Source organism: Bombina bombina, unplaced genomic scaffold, assembly GCF_027579735.1.
Source record: "Bombina bombina isolate aBomBom1 unplaced genomic scaffold, aBomBom1.pri scaffold_1099, whole genome shotgun sequence".
NCBI classification, from domain to species: Eukaryota; Metazoa; Chordata; class Amphibia; order Anura; family Bombinatoridae; genus Bombina; species Bombina bombina.
In genome coordinates this window covers 20008-41494 of record NW_026510962.1, presented here as the reverse complement: position 1 = coordinate 41494, position 21487 = coordinate 20008, and the positions used below count along the sequence as shown (strand labels likewise).

At 39.3% G+C, this 21487-nt stretch overlaps 1 protein-coding gene across 1 annotated transcript in view; it reads left to right on the top strand.

Annotated features, from left to right (window-relative positions):
* Positions 1 to 2949: 2949 nt before the first annotated feature.
* The window catches only part of LOC128643547 (aryl hydrocarbon receptor-like), a gene marked incomplete at its 3' end in the record, with an annotated part of 36741 nt that continues 18203 nt past the window's right edge, over positions 2950 to 21487 (top strand). Inside the window, exons 1-2 of the mRNA XM_053696391.1 lie at positions 2950 to 3012; positions 15953 to 16076. Of these exons, the coding sequence (XP_053552366.1) occupies positions 2950 to 3012; positions 15953 to 16076 (187 nt within the window). The remainder of the gene's footprint in view (positions 3013 to 15952; positions 16077 to 21487) is intronic.

The window sequence follows — 21487 nt, the reverse complement described above, 5'->3', positions numbered from 1 at the left end:
ATTCTATTGCACTCTTCCTCATATTTGCACTTATCCATCACCACGATTGCTCCGCCTTTGTCGGCGGGTTTAATAGTTAGATTGTAGTCTTTTTCAAGTCTTCTAATAGTATTCATCTGAGATCTGGATAGATTGTGTTTCACCTTCTTGAGTTTATTCTGACTTTATTCTGTCATTACAGACATTTGTCTCAAAGGTTTCAATCGCACACCCTTTACTTCCCACCGGGTAAAATGTGGATTTCGGTCTCAGATCTGTGTGTAAGAATTGATTGTTATTGTTTGGGGCAATATAGTTGCGTTCAATTGGGAATTTGAGGAAATACCGTTTAAGTGTTAGTTTCGTCACAAATTCTTTCGTACTGATAAACGCCTGGAATTTATTCAGGCATTTAGTAGGCGCAAAACTTAGACCATGAGACAAGATGGATTCTTCTTGTGTGGTTAGTTCTCTCGAACTTAAATTGTATATACCATTAGTCACCTTTTGTATGGCCATTGGGTCAGTCTGCGATGTGTGAGGAGCCTCATTTCGTGTGCATTCTTCATGCTGTGACTCTATTGGCTTTATTTTCTTCATTTTTATACCGCTTCTTTTTCCTCTACGGGTCTTCTTTTTTGTTGGGTAGCATTTTCCTGGTCCTCCGAATCTGTGTTTTTCCTCTTTCTCTTTGTTTTTTTTCTTTTACTCTTGGTGGTAAGGGGTTTCCCCCTAAAAAAGATGACTCTGACGTAGAGGCTGGAATGTTAGTTACTTCTGTAGTGTAGGTCACTTTATCATGTCTTTCTTGTAATTTTGGACCTTTGTTATGTTTCCTGCATCCTTGATTTTCTTCTTTCTTTGTATTATATGTAGACAAATGGATAAATATACTCTTGGAGGCATCTAGGAATTTGTTTAAACTCATTATTGATTATAGAAGTTCCCTCCTAACTAAATTAGACTTAGATATTAAAGATGACGAAACAATGCTAAATAATATTGAGGTTACAGAGGTAGAAGAAAAAGAGATTACAGAAAGAAAGAATTCAATGTTCAAGAAGGTCACCAAAGTAAGGGAAGACATCATTACAAAGAAAATGAAAAAACTAAATAGAGAATTGGAGATCACTAAAAGAACTGACCCCACAGATGTCCATTTAGACACATCATCCCAGAGTGAAAAACATGGAGAAACTACTCTACAGAAAACTGTAAGCATCTCGGACAGAGAAACAGGAGATGGATGGAATGTAGTAAGACACGGTAGGAAACAATCGAACAACTATATTAAACACCAAGAGTCCAACCGATACAAGATAAGGAAGGACTCGCATAATGCACAATTTCAAGACCGTAATCGTGAAATATGGGACAGGCCGATTCGGCAATATAATGAACGTAACTACCATCAAAATACATATGGCCGTAACCATACTTACCAGAGGAGAAATAACAACAGGCATTATCGAAATTACGAGAATCAACGTAATTTCAATCATTATTGGAACCCCGATAACCGACCGTATCACTACAAAAGACACCCACATACACCATACCAAGTGAATGATCATCAATATGAAGATAGAGAATCTGATAGACCCAGATTCCAAACAAGGTACGGAGAGGACAGAAGGTTTCCTCACCCGGAAGATAGAGATGATGTGTTTGACTTCAGGAGAAGAGATTCTGATCAAAGAGAACCTAGAGGCTACTTTTGCCACAATTATCGACGAAGAAGTACTGATTATAGTACAAATCAAGGATGCAGGATTTAACACCACAAGGGAAACATAACAAAGGTCCAAAATTACAAGAAAGACATGATAAAGTGACCTACACTACAGAAGTAACTAACATTCCAGCCTCTACGTCAGAGTCATCTTTTTTAGGGGGAAACCCCTTACCACCAAGAGTAAAAGAAAAAACACAGAGAAAGAGGAAAAACACAGATTCGGAGGACCAGGAAAATGCTACCCAACAAAAAAGAAGACCCGTAGAGGAAAAAAAAGCGGTATAAAAATGAAGAAAATAAAGCCAATAGAGTCACAGCATGAAGAATGCACACGAAATGAGGCTCCTCACACATCGCAGACTGACCCAATGGCCATACAAAAGGTGACTAATGGTATATACAATTTAAGTTCGAGAGAACTAACCACACAAGAAGAATCCATCTTGTCTCATGGTCTAAGTTTTGCGCCTACTAAATGCCTGAATAAATTCCAGGCGTTTATCAGTACGAAAGAATTTGTGAGGAAACTAACACTTAAACGGTATTTCCTCAAATCACCAATTGAACGCAACTATATTGCCCCAAATAATAACAATCAATTCTTACACACAGATCTGAGACCGAAATCCACCTTTTACCCGGTGGGAAGTAAAGGGTGTGCAATTGAAACCTTTGAGACAAATGTCTTTAATGACATCAGAGAGTTAAGTCAGAATAAACTCAAGAAGGTGAAACACAATCTATCCAGATCTCAGATGAATACCATTAGAAGACTTGAAAAAGACTACAATCTAACTATTAAACCCTCCGACAAAGGCAGAGCAATCGTGGTGATGGATAAGTGCAAATATGAGGAAGAGTGCAATAGAATTTTAAGTGATTCTAAAACATATAAGAGGTTACTCGGCGACCCAATAGTTAAATTTACAAAGGATTTGGAAGATTTGACCTCGAAAGCTAAAGCACTGGGGATACTTAACCAGAAAGAATATAATTATATAATGGTGAAATAACCTATTACTCCAGTGTTTTACCAACTCCCGAAGATACATAAGTCGGTGACCAAGCCCCCAGGGAGACCGATTATATCGGGAATTGGGTCAATATCAAGTAACCTGTCAGAATATGTAGACAAAATCCTTCAAAAACAGGTAATAAACCTTCCATCCTATTTGAGGGATTCTACACAAATTTTGACAATATTGGAAAATCTCAAATGGGAAGAGTCTTTTATCATGGCGACCTGTGATGTAGTTTCGCTCTACACAAGTATACCGCACGAAGGAGGCATTGAAGCTGTAAAGTTTTTTCTTTCTAAAGACCCATGTATCCCTGAAGCACAATGCACTTTTGTTTTAAATAGTATACATTATATTTTAACCCACAATTATTTTAACAATGATAAGAAGTTTTACCATCAACAGTGTGGGACAGCAATGGGGACCAGGTTCGCGCCTAGCTACGCCAATCTTTATATGGGGCAGTGGGAGCAAATTTTTTGGGAATCCTGCCCAGCTAGCGCGGACCTGGTCCTCTATGTAAGATACATTGATGATATTTTCCTTATTTGGAAAGGTTCTGTAGAAGACTTAGATTATACCATCGAAGTCATGAATAAGAACACAAAGAACCTGAGATTCACTTATGAATGTAACAAACAATCTATACATTTTCTGGACCTTAAAATAGAAACAAGAAAGGGAAAATTTGAAACTTCAACCTTCTTTAAGGAGGTCGATTGTAACAATTACATTCATAATGAAAGCTGCCATCACAAAACCTGGAAGGAAAATATTCCCATGGGGCAACTATTGAGAATAAAAAAGAATTGTTCGGATCCAATAAAGTGGGAAGAACAAACACAGGTGCTAAAACAGAGATTTATAGAGAGAGGATATAAAGAAACATTATTAGAAGAAAAAATTGAAGGAGTCAAAGCTATTGACAGAAAAACCCTCTTAAAATATAAAACTAAAGAGAAGACAATATTATCGGGACGACATCATTAATGTTCCTTTTATCACAGAATACTGTGAGAACAAACATATTTTAGAGAAAATCTTTAGAAAGCACTGGCCACTTTTAAAAAACGATGACATCTTGGGAGAGAAACTAATGTCACATCCAAAATTCGTTTACAGAAAGACAAGTAATTTGAAGAACAGACTGGCTCCGAGTGTCCCTAAACAGAAAATAGGTGCTGTGGTGGATCAATGTAACAAGAGAATAAAAGGCTTTTTTCCATGCCCGAACTGTAAGGCGTGCAAAAATGGCTGGAAAACAACTTCATTCTCATCTGCACATACCAAAGAAACATTTATGATTAATAACTTGATAAGATGTGCTGACCAGAATGTCATATACCTCATTGAATGTCCATGTAAATTACAGTACATAGGACAAACTTCCAGACAATTGATAGATAGAATGAGAGAGCACATACTATGCATAGAGAAAAAGAGTATAGAAACAGCACTATACAAACACTTTACCACAAAACATGGAGGAAACATCAGAGATATGAAATTCTGTGGAATAGAAATAGTGAGAAGAAACTGGAGAGGAGGGAACCATGAACATCAATTACTTTTACAAGAATCAAAATGGATTTTTTCCCTAAACTGTCTTTACCCTAAGGGTTTAAATAATAAAGAAGATCTCTCCCATCTATTTAATCTCACGAAATAAGGCACATCTAGTAGCCTATAATAATACATAAGTTACAATTTTTACCATATCTCAATTTGACCATTAGGCATCCACCTCAAAGATTAAGCTTAATATGAGTGTAAGAAACTACATAGATATATTCCAAGTTAAAATCTGTGATGGATGAGGAATATTCTCAGAGTACACTATTATAGCATCTTTTTAATTATACCAGTTCTTGCACATATTATTATCATTTTGTCTGATAAGATAACCTTACAGCACATTGACTTTGTCTGTGACACTCCTTATACATTTTTACAATACATTTATACATTTTTACAAGACAATCTATTTTCCAGTCTGAAGTCTTTAGTAGAAGTCCAGTATTCAATCAAATTTTACTTATATTTTACTTGTATTTATTGAATATCTCCTTATCGTCTTCCTTTCCCATTTAATCAAAGTGATGTCATCCGATGCCTCAAGTTTTATCAAATCATTGTGTATATGATATTTTTCACACTGATATTTTTCACACTGGTTTTTCACACTGTGTTTTTTAAAATACATTTTAAAATACTTTTATTGTGGTTTTTTATATTGTGGGTTTTTTTTATATTGTGTTATCAAACTGTAGTTTTTAACCTACTCGATTTATAGACATTATGGCTAGTTCCGTTTATTTGATCAGTGTGGTTTTTATGGAAAGTGTCTTTTTTTAATTGGCAACATTTCCTTATTGTTTTTAATGTTTTTACTGTCATATTGTATTTATACATATAGCCAGGAAATCGGAAACTTTACTCCAAGTGATAGTTTAGGAAAATTAAAGACTGCCTGAAAGGTCTATAAGTAGACTAATGTAGATGGTAAATCATCCGTATTTTATATTTTTATATTGTTATATGGTGGATTCAACACCATTTAGTGCAATAATAAATAGGTAATCATGGAACCAGAAGTCAGAGAGGTAAACAAAAGCACCTAAACAATTGCCCCTTATTGAAAGCTCCGAAACCGGAAGTAGAAATAGCAAAACCGGAAGCTGAAATAGCGAAACCGGAAATCAACAGAGTAAACAAAGTCAGTGAAATATTTGTAGACAATTAAGAATAAATAATAGGAATCACATAGGTATGATTACCTTATCCTAATATAGAAGTAAAGAATCCACTGATATCAGTAATTTTGAATCGGAAGAGATTGAGAAAAAAGGGAAAAGAGACTAAAACCGGATGTAAATAAATGAAACATAACAGGAAGTATACAAACCAGTAAAGTAAAGAAAGTTCACTAACAAATTACAGATTATTTATAAATAGTCCTGTAAAGAAGGTTTTACTAAAAGTCTCAGGGAATACAGATGGAATATTTCGATAGATGTAAGTTACATATTTTTGATGACACATAGTCAGTGAAACTCTTGCCCATACCCATAATACATTTTAACAGGAAAGGGGCGTGGCCTATACGTTTTTGGCGCCCAAACATCAGCCACATTCATTATAAATTCTGAAAGCTTGCTCATATCACCAGTCTTGATAAAGGCCAGGAGCAGAAGTCCAAAACGCGTCGACTGATTTCAGTAAGCCAAATACTGATATATGCACCTAAAAGTTTGTATATGTTATAGTATTGTTTGTTCTTTTTTTCAGGTTTTTACACATATATAATTTTTTGTAATTTTTTGTATTTTTTACAATCAACCACTTTTTTATTGCACCGTAACCACCTTTGGTTTTGGATTGTTAGACACTCAACAATCAATTATGCTTTCTAAAGTTTTTGAGTTTTTTAAAGTTTTTAAGCTTTTGGAACAGTTCACCATCTTATTTGAATTTTTGCATCACCACATATCTTTTTTTTTTTTTTTTTTTTTTTTTCACCATTTTTTTTTTACCACAATCTACACATCTATTGGACACGGGATAGGACATTGTTTTTTCACTATTGTTTTGGATTTTCTCAACTTTTTTCAAAATTTTTTATCACGTGTTTGGACATACAAGAACTATTAGTAATATCAGGAACACTCACTGTGCACTTTGAGCCTAACAATATCCATTCTTCACCTAGGGTCGGCACTGCAGGCCACTCTTTTATCATTTATCCATCGTTTTTATATGTTTTTTATGTGCAGTCTTTTATGTGTAATTTTTACTATTGTAACATGGATCCATGAATAGCTTTTTATTTATTGTTTTGTGAGAACCTCATTGATATATTTTAACATTATTGTGGATTAAAATTATAGGTTTTTAGTACCTTTACACATTTATCGCACTCATTTATTGCACTTTTTGTACAACTCCCTATCCCCTTCCTCAGCCTTATTTGGCGCTCCCCTCCACCTCCCTTCTTATGTGTCTTATTTGCTGGGTCCACTAGGGTACCCGCTGAGGAGAGCCAGAGGATAACACCCTGTTCCCTTCCCTCTCTGTTTTTTGTGCAGGATATACACCTATCTATTCCATCATCACCTCTCTGACCGCATTCCCTCCAGCATCTATCCGAGGTACCTGGGTAAAATTTGCGTTCCCTATTGGGGACCCAGTGCCATCTCGTTTAAAGTTTGTAGAACAATTTGAAAAACGTTATACTATGTATTGTCTGTCTGGTGTTGGCTATTGCTTTCATCCATGTTTGGGCGTCAAATACTTTATCTAGGTCTTTTTCCCAAGCTAATATATTGTGTGTCTTTTGTAAGATAGGGCAGTTTAGTAGACATTGGTAAAGTGTTGTGAGTGGTCTGTGGTCCTGTATTCCCATCTTCCATCTAGATTCCCATATTGTTAAGTCACGTGGTTCAGTTTTGAAGAAGTTCCAACTATATGTTAGGGATCTGAAGCGGGTGACTTCAAAGTGCAGTTTGTGTGGGATCTTATATTTGGTGTCACTTTAGGTAGGCTTGATGAAATTTGTGAGTCACATCTTGGGCCTCATTTATTAAAGGGACAGTAAAGTCAAAATTAAACTGTGATGATTCGAATAGAGCAGGCAATTTTAAACGACTTTCCAATTTACTTCTGTTATCAAATTTGCTTTGTTCTCTGTGTCTTTAGTACTCTGGCAGCAGTGTTTTGCAACATTGTATAACAAAGCTTTAAATAATGTTGCCAAACACTGCTGCCATAGAGTACTAAAGACACGTGCACACACCTTAGCTCTTATGAGCCTACCTAGTTTTACTCTTCAATAAAAGATACAAAGAGAACAAAGCAAATTTGATAACAAAAGTAAATTGGAAAGTTGTTTAAAATTGCATGCTGTATCTTAATCATGAAAGTTTAATTTTGACTTTAACTGTTCCTTTAAGCTACAGCTAGAAAATGCTCTCAAGCAGGGAACCTGTCCACCCGAGCTTGCTTCCAACAGGGCAAGTATGAGTTAGCTGCATACCACACTGTGTGATTATACTACACAGAAGGGTTTAGTACTGAGGTACAGTTCAAGTTCACTTTTATGTCTCTTTCTAATGACACGATGAGTCCACGGATCATCTCATTACTATTGGGAATATCACTCCTGCACACCAGGAGGCGACAAAGAGCACCACAGCAAAGCTGTTAAATACTTTATCTAGGTCTTTTTCCCAAGCTAATATATTGTGTGTCTTTTGTAAGATAGGGCAGTTTAGTAGATATTGGTAATGTGTTGTGAGTGGTCTGTGGTTCTGTATTCCCATCTTCCATCTAGATTCCCATATTGTTAAGTCACGTGGTTCAGTTTTGAAGAAGTTCAAACTATATGTTAGGGATCTGAAGCGGGTGACTTCAAAGTGCAGTTTGCGTGGGATCTTATAGTGTGAGATAAGCTCTGGGCCTGAGGCCCAAGTACCACCTGTATGCATGTCTTGTATGATTGCAATGGAGAGAGCAGACCAGCTAATGGTACTCAAGTCCGGCAGGCCCTTAAGGAGACCCTGTATGCCGTGTATAGGGGAGGGATGAGGGGCCCCCTGGGGGGAGTGGCGCAATTTGTGCCACATGGAGAGGCAGTGTTTTATAACCGGATTAGGTGAAGAGGGCAAGAGTCTGCAATGTTGTGGGGTCCATATCAGGTCTGACGACAGGATATTATGGGCCAAGGAAGCTTGTTCGATGTCATACCAGCGGGGAAGTTCCCTCTTGGTACCCCAACCTGTTATATGCGTAAGTATAGCAGCCTCGTACTATGTTCGGAGGTTGGGAAGGCCTAGTCCTCCTCTGTCTATTGGTGCCTGCAATATTTTGCTTGCTATGTGCGGGCATGAGTTCGACCAAACACATTGGTTCAATATTGATTGGAAGCTATCTAAGTATGTGTTGGGGAGTTGTATTGGTATCTATATAGGTAAGTGAGTTTCGGAAGAAGCATAATTTTGAATGCGGATATTCTTCCCATCCAGGAGATTTCTTTGTATCTGGGGAGTGTTAATGTCTGTTTGAAATTCTGAAGAAGATGGTCATAATTAGCTGTTATTACATTTTTTAAATCATGTGAGAGGAAGACACCTAGGTTTCTGATTCCTTTTAAATTCCATTTGAACTGATATTTATTCTATAGGATACATAGTTGGGTCGTAAGTATATGTAATGGATAGGCCTCTGTCTTAGTAACATTAAGTTTGTAATAGGACAATTCGCCAAAGAGGTCAAAAAGCTCAAGGAGAGTAGGGAGAGATTGGTCTGGGTCCGTCAGGAAAACAGTCAAGTTGTCTGCGAATAGGCTGAGCTTCTGATATGTCCCATGTATATATATTCCCTTGATATCCCTTTGTGCCTGGATGGTGGCAGCTAATGGCTCAATAGCGAGCACAAAGAGGAGGGGGGACAGGGGGCACCCCTGTCGAGTGCCATTCCTAAGTTCAAAAGGTCGGGAACAGAATCCCAGACCTCTAACCCTGGTGGTCGAACCAGAGTAGAGAGCTCCCACTGCTCTGCGGTAGCCCTCAGGAAGGCCCACTGCCTCAAGGACTGCCATGAGGTAGTCCAATCTCACCCTGTCAAACTCCTTTTCAGCATCGAACGACAGGGTGAGAAGGGGTCTTTCGGACCTACTGGCCTCTGCAAATACATTCAATATGCGGCGTGTACTGTCAGTGCCCTGACGATTTATTACAAAGCCCACCTGATCTCTATGGACTATACCTGGGAGCAGCTGACCTAATCTTGTGGGCAGTATCTTGGAGAAAATCTTTATGTCTAGGTTGATGAGCGATATAGGCTGGTAGTTCTGGCACACTAACGGGTCTTTAGCCTCTTTTGGTATAGTCGATATGGAAATTCTCGAGGTAGGGAGCCACTTTCAAAGGTTTCTGCAAAAAGGTGCTGGAGGTATGGAATAAGGATAGTCGCAAAGGTTTTGTAAAATAGGGGGGTATACCCATCTGGTCCAGGGGCCTTGTGTAACTTCAGCGACCTAATGGCTTCTTTAATTTCAGAGCGGGTTATGGGGTTTGCGAGGTGGTCTGCCGCATCTGGATCTAGGCTAGGGAGGTTTAGGGATGAGAAAAAGTCTGTGACGATGTGTACGTTCGCTCTAGGGATATGCGGGCAGGTATCCAGATTGTATAGGTCTCTATAGTAGGTCATAAAGGCCTCTTCTATATCTCTAGGGGCATGGAGGGTTTTGCCAAGGTGTGATATCTTTTGAATTTGTGTAGCTTTGGTTCTAGCCCTAAGTTTAGCAGTCAGAAAATCTATCCGCTCTGTTTCCCTGATAGTAGAACAGTTTCCTAAGTTTGAGTAAAGATTCCTGCATATGGGCCATCTCCTTGGTCGCGATTTCAGCTCGGAGCTGTCCGATATGACCAGCCAGAGTAGGGTCAGTGTGTAATTTATTCAGTAATTCTAAGGGCCTGAGTTCTCCAAAAAGTTGTGCTAAGGTGGCACCCCTATCCTTCCTCAACTGCGCCGCTCTTTTTAAGAATGTATCTCTAAGGAAAGCCTTCATAGTCACCCATAAGTTAGTGTCCGTCGTTTGGTGTCATTCCATTTGAAGAAGTCTCGTAAGTCCGTCGCCGTCTGTTGAGTCCAAGGGTTTTTAATCAGGTAGTCCGCTAGCCTTCACAAGCGCGAGCTACCGTCTGGGGGGAGTGAGTTTAAGCCGATTGTCAGCATGTCGTGTTCTGACCACGGACACACCACTATTCTCGCAAAGCGAGCTTTGTCTAGGGTCCACGAGTCCGTGAACATGTAGTCAATATGGGAGTAAGAGTGGTGTGTCTTGGAGTAGAAGGTATAATCTCTCTCCATCGTGTGTAGACATCGCCAGATGCTGCCTCAAAAATGGGATCTGATGTGTCTTAGGGGCATAAATATTAACTAGAGTGTATAGGGTATCATTTAAGTAGAGCTTAACAAATATTTTGATGTACCTTCCTTGGTGGAGGTTTTTCCTGTACCAGATCGAGCTACTGAGATCATTGCAAAGGAATGTGAGAGACCGGGTATCCCTTTTTCTCCATCCCCTATGTTTAAAAAGATGTTTCCCATAGCGGACTCTATCAAGGATTCTTGCCAAACAGTACCCAATGTGGAAGGGGCAATGTCCACTCTGGCCAAGAGGACTACTATCCCCATAAAGGATAGTTGTGCTTTTAAGGATCCTATGGACAAAAAACGTGCAATCGTTTTGTCAGGCCTTGGTCGGGATCAGGCCTGTGTTCAATTCAGTTACTCCTCCCTGGAGTCTTAATTTAGTTCTTAAGGTTCTTCAAGGGGCTCCGTTTAAGCCTATGCATTCCTTGGACATTAAGTTGTTATCTTGGAAAGTTTTGTTTCTTGTTGCTATTTCATCTGCTCGTAGAGTGTCAGAGCTCTCTGCATTAGAGTATGAGTCTCCTTACCTTATTTTTTACTTGGATAAGGTAGTTTTACGTACCAAATTAGGGTTTCTCCCTAAAGTAGTTTCTGACCAGAACATTAATCAGGAGATTGTTGTTCCTTCCTTGTGTCCTAATCCTTCTTCTCAGAAGGAACGGCTTCTACACAATCTGGACGTGGTACGTGCGCTAAAATTCTATTTACAGGTGACTAAGGATTTCCGTCAATCTTCTGCTCTGTTTGTGGTTTTCTCTGGGAAGCGTAAGGGACAGAAAGCTATGGCTACTTCTCTTTCTTTGTGGCTAAAGAGTATTATTCGCTTTGCCTATGAAACTGCTGGACAGCAGCCTCCTGAGAGAGTTATGGCTCATTCTACCAGGGCTGTTTCCTCTTCCTGGGCATTCAAAAATTAAGCTTCTGTGGAACAGATTTGCAAGGCTGCAACTTGGTCCTCTCCTCACACTTTTTCAAAATTCTACAAATTTGACACTTTTGCCTCGGCTGAGGCCGCTTTTGGGAGAAAGGTTCTTCAAGCAGTGGTGCCTTCCATTTAGGTTCCCTGTCTTGTCCCTTCCTTATCATCTGTGTACTTTAGCTTGGGTATGGATTCCCAATAGTAATTAGATGATCCGTGGACTCATTGTGTCATTAGAAAGAAAACAAAATTTATACTTGATAAATTATTTTTTTTCTTGACAAGATGAGTCCACGGCCCGCCCTGGTCTTTAGACAGGTTGTTGGTATGTTATAAACTTCAGACACCTCTGGACCTTGTTGCTTCCTTTCTCTCCTTTACTTCGGTCGAATGACTGAGGTTGGAGGGAAGTGAGGTGATATTTAACAGCTTTGCTGTCGTGCTCTTTGCCGCCTCCTGCTGGGCAGGAGTGATATTCCCAATTGTAATTAGATGATCCGTGGACTCATCGAGGTCTACAGGTAGCCCTCAGTTTACGCCGGGATTAGGTTCCAGAAGGAATGGTTGTAAATCGAAATAGTTGTAAATTGAAACCCAGTTTATAATGTAAGTCAATGGGAAGTGAGGGAGTTTGGTTCCAGGCCCCTCTCAAAATTGTCATAAGTAACACTTAATACATTATTGTTAAAGCTTTGAAATGAAGACTTTAAATGCTAAACAGCATTATAAACCTAATAAAATAATCACACAACACAGAATATATAATTAAACTAAGTTAAATGAACAAAAACATTTTCTAAACAGCATTATAAACCTAATAAAATAATCACACAATACAGACTTCACTTGCATTTTTCTGCAAACAGTTCCTTCTATGCATTTCAATCTGGACGGATTTATACACAGGAAGATCTTGTTCCTTTGAAATCTGCTCGATAGCTCAGGTCTGGTTAAATTGATTAATTTCAGCTTGCTTGGCTTTGCTGCAACACAAGTGGAAAACTCCACCTACTGGCTATTTTAATAAATGCACTGCTTCTCAATGCTTTTCAGTAGCAGTCACATGACTGGAAAAAAAGGTTGTTATTCTGAAACGGTGTAAATTGAACCGTTGTAAAACGAGGGCCACCTGTATTTATTAAATGTCTGTCGGACCTGATCCGACAGGGAAGATCAGGTCCGACAGACATCGCTGAATGCAGAGAGCAATATGCTCTCCGTATTTAGCATTGCACCAGCGCTGCTGGTGCAACGCCGCCCCTGCAGACTCGTGGCCAATCGGCCGCCAGCAGGGGTGTGTCAATCAACCCGATCTTACTCAATCGGGTTGAATTGCGGCGATCTCTGTCCACCTGATCAGAGCAGGCGGGCAGGTTATGGAGCAGCGGTCTTTAGACTGCTGCTCCATAACTTGCGTTTCTGGCAAGTCTTCAGACTCGCCAGAAACACAGGCCCTCGAGCTCCGTTCGGAGCTTGATAAATAGGCCTCATCGTGTCAAGAAAGAAAGATATTTATCAGGTAAGCATAAATTTTGTTTTTCTTAAAAATCTATATGCGGATATATTTTTTTTTTCTAATTAGTTCCATTTTAACATTTAAAGGGACAGTAATTTAAAAATTAATTATGATGATAATTATAATGATACAGAAAAAGCATGCAGTTTTAAACAATTTTCCAATTTACTTTTATTAGCACTTTTGCTTAGTTCTCTTGGTATCATTTGTTAAAGAGTAATCCTAGGTGAGCTCAGGAGAGTGCACACGTGTCCTTAGCCATTTAGCAGCAGCGTTTGCAACAATATAGCAGTTATACATTGTTGTAAACTTTGCTGCCATAGAGTGTCTGTAGCATTCTGTTGCAGCAGTGTAACTATGTATAGCAATTATATAAATGTTGTTGCAAAGGTGTTTTTGTTTATCTGGTGTATTGGTTTATCTGGTGTATTTGTTTATCTGGTGTATTTGTTTATCTGGTGTATTTGTTTATCTGGTTTATTGGTTTATCTGGTGTATTGGTTTATCTGGTGTATTTGTTTATCTGGTGTATTGGTTTATCTGGTGTATTGGTTTATCTGGTGTATTGGTTTATATGGTGTATTGGTTTATCTGGTGTATTGGTTTATCTGGTGTATTGGTTTATCTGGTGTATTGGTTTATCTGGTGTATTGGTTTATATGGTGTATTGGTTGGTTTATATGGTGTATTGGTTTATCTAGTGTATTGGTTTATATGGTGTATTGGTTGGTTTATCTGGTGTATTGGTTTATATGGTGTATTGGTTTATATGGTGTATTGGTTGGTTTATCTGGTGTATTGGTTTATATGGTGTATTGGTTTATATGGTGTATTGGTTGGTTTATCTGGTGTATTGGTTTATATGGTGTATTGGTTTATATGGTGTATTGGTTGGTTTATATGGTGCATTGGTTTATATGGGCCTCTGTATCAAGTTCCCAGTGGTGTTCCGGCTCCTTGTTCAAAAGCTGTGTTTTTGCACATTTACTTATAAAGAGGCCGATTCTGCTGCATCAGATCAATCATCCTGTGACCAGTGGTGTTTTACAACCCTTTTTTAACCTTTTATTCTGTGAGTAGTACTGTGTGCGCACTCTTTTTATGTGGCTCTAAAAATATATTTGAGTCCAGAATGCTGTGTTGCTTTATGTTGTAAATTTACATGTCCTTTTCCTAATTGGGACTTCTGCAGTCTCCGTTTAAAGTTAGCAGCAAATAACTCTGCACGCGTCTTCATTCATTTGTATATCCAGAAGTGCTGTTCATTTGTATATCCAGAAGCGCTGTTTTTTGCTGTGTTTCGTGGAAGAGCTCAGAGGTGTGCATGTGTTTTAGCAATCTTGCAACATTGTTTGCATATACTGTGGTCATAACATGCACACTGCTAAGATCCTACTTAGTTTTACCCTTCAACTTGCTCTATCTGGATTCATACCACAAATATTTATTCACATTTTACCAAATTACTAGATAATACTGGCACCTCATTAGATATAAAATACTTTACTACATTTTAGAGAGGATATGTTGTGTCTGTGTGATATATTGAAGTAAAACATTTCCTTTTCAATGCCTGCTCTTTCCTTATAGAGCACTAATGTACTTAATACCCTTGTCACCAGCATACATTTTATCCTATTGGACCTGTAAAACGGCAATCTTTCCAAACAATCATGTAGACATTCTAAACATTCAGTGCACCACAATTAATACTGCTGGTATTGTTTGTGCCCTTATTAGTGTGCTGCTATGGCAACATGCTTATGCAATATTGCAGGCACCTATGGGATGTTTAAATGACATGTTTCTGTTTTACCAGTCCTTCTGGTAATGAATGTAATCTACTTGTGACAGATTCTAACTTCTCATTGCTATATTTCTATACATACACAAATAGCTCGTCCATCAAATGGGCATTCACCAATTAACCCAAACTGTTCAAAATTGAATGAGTACTCATTTTATTTCTATAATTTTTCCTCAGATCCCCTATCTTCTCTAAGAGTGTAACATTCAAATATTATACCAGATGTATGGTATTTCTTGTGTCTTCCTTACTGTATATTTCTTTGGTAACTTGCTGTTACAAGATGTATACCATTTTAAATTTACATGTCTATCTGAGCATTATACGTTTCTAAAACAATGCGCTTTTTTAACAATATATTAATACATGTCTATTCCTTAACCCCTCTCATGATTGTTATTTCTGAAATGTTTAATATTTTTGTGTACAACCCAACTGAACTTAAAGGGAGAGGTAGATGTTAAATTAAGAACAGGCACTTGAGAGGTTCACATGAGCAGATTCAGCAATACAATATCAGCTTGTACTGTGCAGAGGAGGCATGGAGGCCTACTTCAAGCCGTCAACCGCAAATACGCTGGAATTCCGCAGCCTTATTGTAGAGAGCCCGATTCCCCTTAGTTAGTTACCTCTCCTAATGCAACCAAGTACTGGCTGCACTGCTGCATTTTTGTTTGTTTTTTTTACCAATTTTTAAATTATCTTAATTGAAATAATAAGTCCCAAGACCTTTTCCTCTTTAGTTACAGTCAGTAATGTACCATTGAGTCTGTACTTGGCATTAGGGTTTGGTAATATTAAATTTTATTTATTATTACCAAATATTATTAATTTTATTTATTTACCTAGTCCTCCAGTTTTATATCACTGTTCATTTTATCCACCATTTGGCTTTGCCAAATCTAAACTATGCTAGAGCCTATTAATATATATGCAGTAGGTCATCTTTCAAATGTCATTAGAAGATAACTTATCAGTCATGCACACCGGCGGTATGACATTGTAGCAGTTCTAATAGTTTCCATTTTCTTTTGTATCATAGTCTGATGTAATTCACCAAAGTGTGTATGAGCTTATACATACAGAAGATCGACCTGAATTTCAGCAGCAGCTTCACTGGGCATTGGATCCTGTACAATCATCAGATCTTTCACAAAGAACCCAAGGTAAACTGAATAGATTGTAGTTTAGTTGAATAATGTTTGCCAAAATGTGGTAGCAATAAAAATACTATACCTTGAAAAGGAGTTTATTATGTACTTATGTTGCACTATTATGCACTATTAGTGGCTTTAGTTGATTTTGAGTGGTCAATAAGTTAAAGGGGCATGAAACCCAACATTTACAATACAAATAAAATACAATTACATACAATTTTAAACCACTTTCCAAGTTACTTAATTTATCAAATTTGATTCTCTTGGTATCCTTTATTGAAGAGCAGCAGTGCATTACTGGGAGCTAGGTAACGCATAAGCCAATAAAATGAGGCATATATACGTGAAACCACCAATCAGCAGCTCCTGAGCCTATCTAGGTATCCTTTTCAGCAAAGGCTACCAAGAGAACAAACAAATTAGATAAAAGAAATAAATTGGAAAGTTGTTTAAAATCACATGCTCTATATGAATCATGAAAGAAAAAAATTGGGTTTCATGTCCCTTTAATAATATAGTCAAAATATCGGACCCATTGGGTATCATCCATTTCACCTTCTGAAAGATTTTACATTTGTTGCACAACTAGGTGAAGCCCCTAAATATAACCTATTTGTGTCTTTCCCTACCACATATACTGCCTGTCACACTAAGGCACACATGAGTTCCTGTTGAATTACATTAAAATCTTTTGTATAAAAACAAGGAGACTGTGGTACAGTGTGGCCGGTAGGGTGAATTGTGATGTATAAATTGAAAATAGCCTATGTTAATTTAATTTTCTCCTCTTATAGCAAAGTTCATAAAATAATTTAAAATAATTGAAATCTTCCCCTATCTAGATAAAGGGAAATCTGGATTGGTAGTGTGAACATGGTTGAAGCCTATCAGGCTAGACCATAGTGCTGTAAGTCTGGAGAGGAATTTAGTGATGGGAGCCATCTGAACATTCAGCTTATCTCTCTTAAACTGTGGTCTGTTCACGAATCACATACAGTGAAATGGTTTACACCATTACTAATATATGAAGCAGTTTTGTGGCATTCAATGAACAGGTTTTTCTAGTAGATTATTCTTGGGTATAATAGTCTACAGATTCAGTGATTCTTTCCTGTTTCTTGATTGTCTTGAACACTTATACTACAAGGTCTGCACTGTAATTGAAGATGATAGAAATTTCCCAGTACTTCTGTGGTAGTCAAAAAACAACTGTAGCTACAACCATGAGTAGCCAAAGAAACTACAAGGAGGAGTGTGACAAATCAAACCTCAGCGTCACAATAGAGGGGTGTGGGCATGAAGGGGTTAATGGCACACAGCTCTGGTTCCCTTATCCTCGCAACTCTGCAAAAGGACCTTAAAAGGGATACCACATTAGCCCCCAAATCTTGTCCACACTGCTCTAATTAACAATTTCCCTGCTGCCACCACCAAAACTTTTAAATTAAAGGGGAGTTTTGGTGGGGAACCCCTAAAAACTCACACTATTTAACAATTAGGCAACGTGCCTTTAACCTTGTCTTAACAGGAGTGTGAATTTGGATATTAGAGCCCAAAAGACAGAATGAGATTTTCTATGTGTTTAATAACAAAAATATCAATACAGGTTACACAGTGCAAAATTATAAAGACATTCAAAATAACATACCATTGCAAAGCTACAGTTCTTTAAAAAGAAAATGGGACATGAAAAGAATTACACAATATCTAACTTATTACCAAGTTCCTTTAGATATGTGGAGAATGCCGGTCCTGATGTTAGTGGTTTGGTCCACAGGGCAGTTCTGCCTAAAAAGTCTCTCTCTTGCATACACCTCCCCTTTTAAAATGGTGGAAATAGGGGGTCAGTCCACACTGATCACCTATGTCAACCTAAATCCTAGTCTTTCTCGTTCATAAGACCAGATCTGCCCTTTCTGCACACTCTCAGCATTCATTTGCCGCCTGTAACAATTGGCATCAGCTGACACAATTTCTCTTGTGGAGGACATTTCCTTGCAGGATATCACACATTCGCTCTCACTCATAAAGGGATCTAGCACCCCCTCAGGGTGCTATGCTTAGGTCAGATACTCCACTGTTCACACCTACCCCAGTATGCTCTGTAGGAGTAGCAGGTTCATTAGTCACTGCAGCTACATCTCCCTCCCCCTCTTCTTCACATCTGCCATTCCTGTAGGGGAGGTCCACAGACACACCCAGGGTCCCATCCTGTTTTACTCTCTGTAACAGGGCAGGATGTACTCTGGCCCCTACACCAGCCATGCCATTCACTCCTCCTTGCATATGCAATGCTGGTTCTTGCACAGAAGGGTATACACACTCAGTCTGCCCTGCTGCGCTCTCACATTCCCACACACTACATCAGACATCCCATTGTCATAATCAATGGCAGTATAACCCTTTTCACTGGCACAATACAGTACTGGTACAGGTTCAGGTAAATCATCATTAACCCTAGGCTCTCCCTCCCAGCACCCAGGTTCAATAGAAGCAACATAGTTAAAAACATTTTCAATACATCCCTCCCTAGGCTCTCCCTCCCAGTGCCCAGGTTCAATAGAAGCAACATTGTCACAAACATTTTCAATACATTCCTCTTCATCAGAACAAGACATTACTGGTGTACACAAAGGCAGAGCTGCATTAACCCTCAGCCCCCCCCCCTCCCAGCAATCATGTTCAAGGGAATCATTCTTCATTCTTTGGTGGGATACCTCCAGCTCTGGTGCAGCTAGCGATGTGTCCATCCCCAGCCTCCCCTCTGTGTCCCCCAAAGTTTCACACAGTACCTCAGTTGTAGCAGGGCCCTTCCAGGTTGCAGGTGCTGTCTTCTGGGGCGTACTGACAAAGCATCCGGCCCAAATCATCGCCCAGCAAAACATCAACAGGGATATCCGCAGAAATCTCCACCTCCCGCAAACCTTTTCCCACACCCCAATCAAGGTACACTCGTGCCACAGGCACTGCGGGGCAAACTCCCCCCAATTCCTTGAATGGACACAGTCCTCCCTGATATAATGTTCTCCGGCTTTACCATTTCAGGATGCACCAAGGTAACCGAAGCTCCACTATCCCTGAGTCCTGTTAACACCTGGTCACCCACAGATACCCTCTGTAGGTTATCTCTCCGCTTTTGCCTTGGGAACCCACCCACAAACAAAACAGATACTGGTTCCCCAGCCACATTCCCACCCTCAGGCTTCTTCTTTTCTGGGCAGGTGAAACTCAGATGCCCCATCTGGTTACAAGTGAAACACCGGCGGGTATCCTCCTGTCCCAGTGTGGCCCCTGCCCCTCTGGCTGTAGGGTGTAGATGAGATGGTCTCTCTGCTACCTTGTTTGCTCTTTTCCACTTAGGAGACACAGCTTGGATAGCTGCCTGCCTTGTTTCAGGTGTTCTCTTGTTGGCGTAATCATTAGCCAGATCTGCAGCCTCTGCCACTGTTTTGGGCTTCCTGTGCAGAATCCATTCTCTGGCATCAGGAATTCGCGTTTGCATGAACTTCTCCAAGATCATCAAATCCTCCAAAGCCTCATGAGTGAGGACTTTTAGGCCCCCAGTCCATTGCTTAAAAGCAGACCTACACCATACTTTGTGGGATTGTTAAAGAGTCACTCACATCAGAGCACCTTTCACACCGGAACACCTTTGCACTGCAGCCTGGAACTGTTTGTGTACAGCGCTTTTCTCCTACCGCTTGCAGAGAACGCTGCACTTATCCCTAACACTAAGGAAAGGAGGACGCAAGCTATCCGGAATTTTTTGGTTACAAGTTTGCACAAATAACCACTTGCTGGACAATGTTGCGATACTAATAGGACATAACAGGTTTTTAAGAATTTTCATGTATCTTTATTTCTGTCATTTGTTTTAGAAGAGATCACTTGATCATAATTTTAAACTTATTGTGTTTGTTTTTAGATGCCGGCATCACTATATATTTTTAATTGTATGTAATAAACATTATTCATACTTAAATTTACTCTTTTCCATTTCCTGCTATTTTTACATCGGATTAGTTTATTGCTTTTGACCTTTTTATAACGCCACTAGTACACACACACATATGGTCAATATCAGAGCCTTGCACATTACCTAGTTTGACTCTTAGCTCCCCATTTGTTTGAGCGCCATCCCAGACACTCTTCCTTTTTGTCTAATTTTTAACTTGGTTTTTAAAAGTTAAACCAATTGCACTTTCTGGGAATTGGCATTAGAGTAGATGAGTGTTGCATCTCTATAACATTTTTTGTCTCCTTTAAAAGCAGACCTTAGCTGTGCAACATATTCTGTGCAGCTGTCATCTGCACTTTGGTGAAGACTCCAAAAAATTTTCCTGTAGAATTCCGGAGTGAGGTTAAAACTTTTTAATAAGGCTGTTTTTATGGCCTCATAGTCCTGGTCATCCTCCACTGGAAGTGAAGCAAATACATCCAGTGCTTTACCCTTCAGATGAGGAGCTAAATAGCGAACCCATTGCTCTGGGGGCAGCTGATACTGCTTGCATACCTTCTCAAAGCCCCTCAGAAAAACATCCAAGTCAGTATCTCTTTCCAACATTGGAAAATACTCCACGCGGGGCTTCTCTGTTGCTGTTTCCCCGTGTTCACCGGTTTGGGGAGACAGGCTGGTTCTGTTCCTCTGCATAACCTCCAGCTCATGTCTCCGTTGAGCATCCTTTTCCTCTCTCTCTCTTTCACTCTCTCTTTCTCTTCCTGCAGCCTCTCACTCTTCTTTTCTTTCTCTCGCTGCAGCCTCCCTCTTTCTCTCAGCTGCTTCTTGAAACTTGAGGATCAATTTCAATCTTAGGTTGGGATCAGCATCCCTCAAGTACCTGAGTGCTGTTTGTAGCTCAGACTCCTTTTCACTCACAGGGGTAACAGCAGTAGGTATCATCTCCTGGGTTATCAGTTCCACAGTAACCCTCTCTGTGCCTGTTTCCTGCTCTGCTGGAATGTCATCTGCCTGCTGCAGTTCCTGGACCAACTGCTCCTTTGTTTTGCCAAAAGTTGCAATGGCTCTCTCCTGACAAATTAGCTCCAGGAATTCTTTCGGCATCTTTCTATATGCTTCCATAATGAGAGTAGCAACAAACAAACAAGAGGAAGGGAAAAAGAATTGCTTCTTTGCACTGTATGTCTCTCTAATTAGGCACTGAGTTCTGTCTTTGGGAAATTACACAAAAACATGTAATTTCTTTTAGTACTATACAAATAGCACTAAAAAAGCTCTAAATATCCCCACCGCTGCCAGCCAGTTTGTGACGTATCAAACCTCAGCGTCACAATAGAGGTGTGTGGGCATGAAGGGCTTAATGGCACACAGCTCTGGTTCCCTTACCCTTGCAACTCTGCAAAATGACCTTAAAAGGGATACCACATTAACCCCCAAATCTTGTCCACAGTGCTCTAATTAA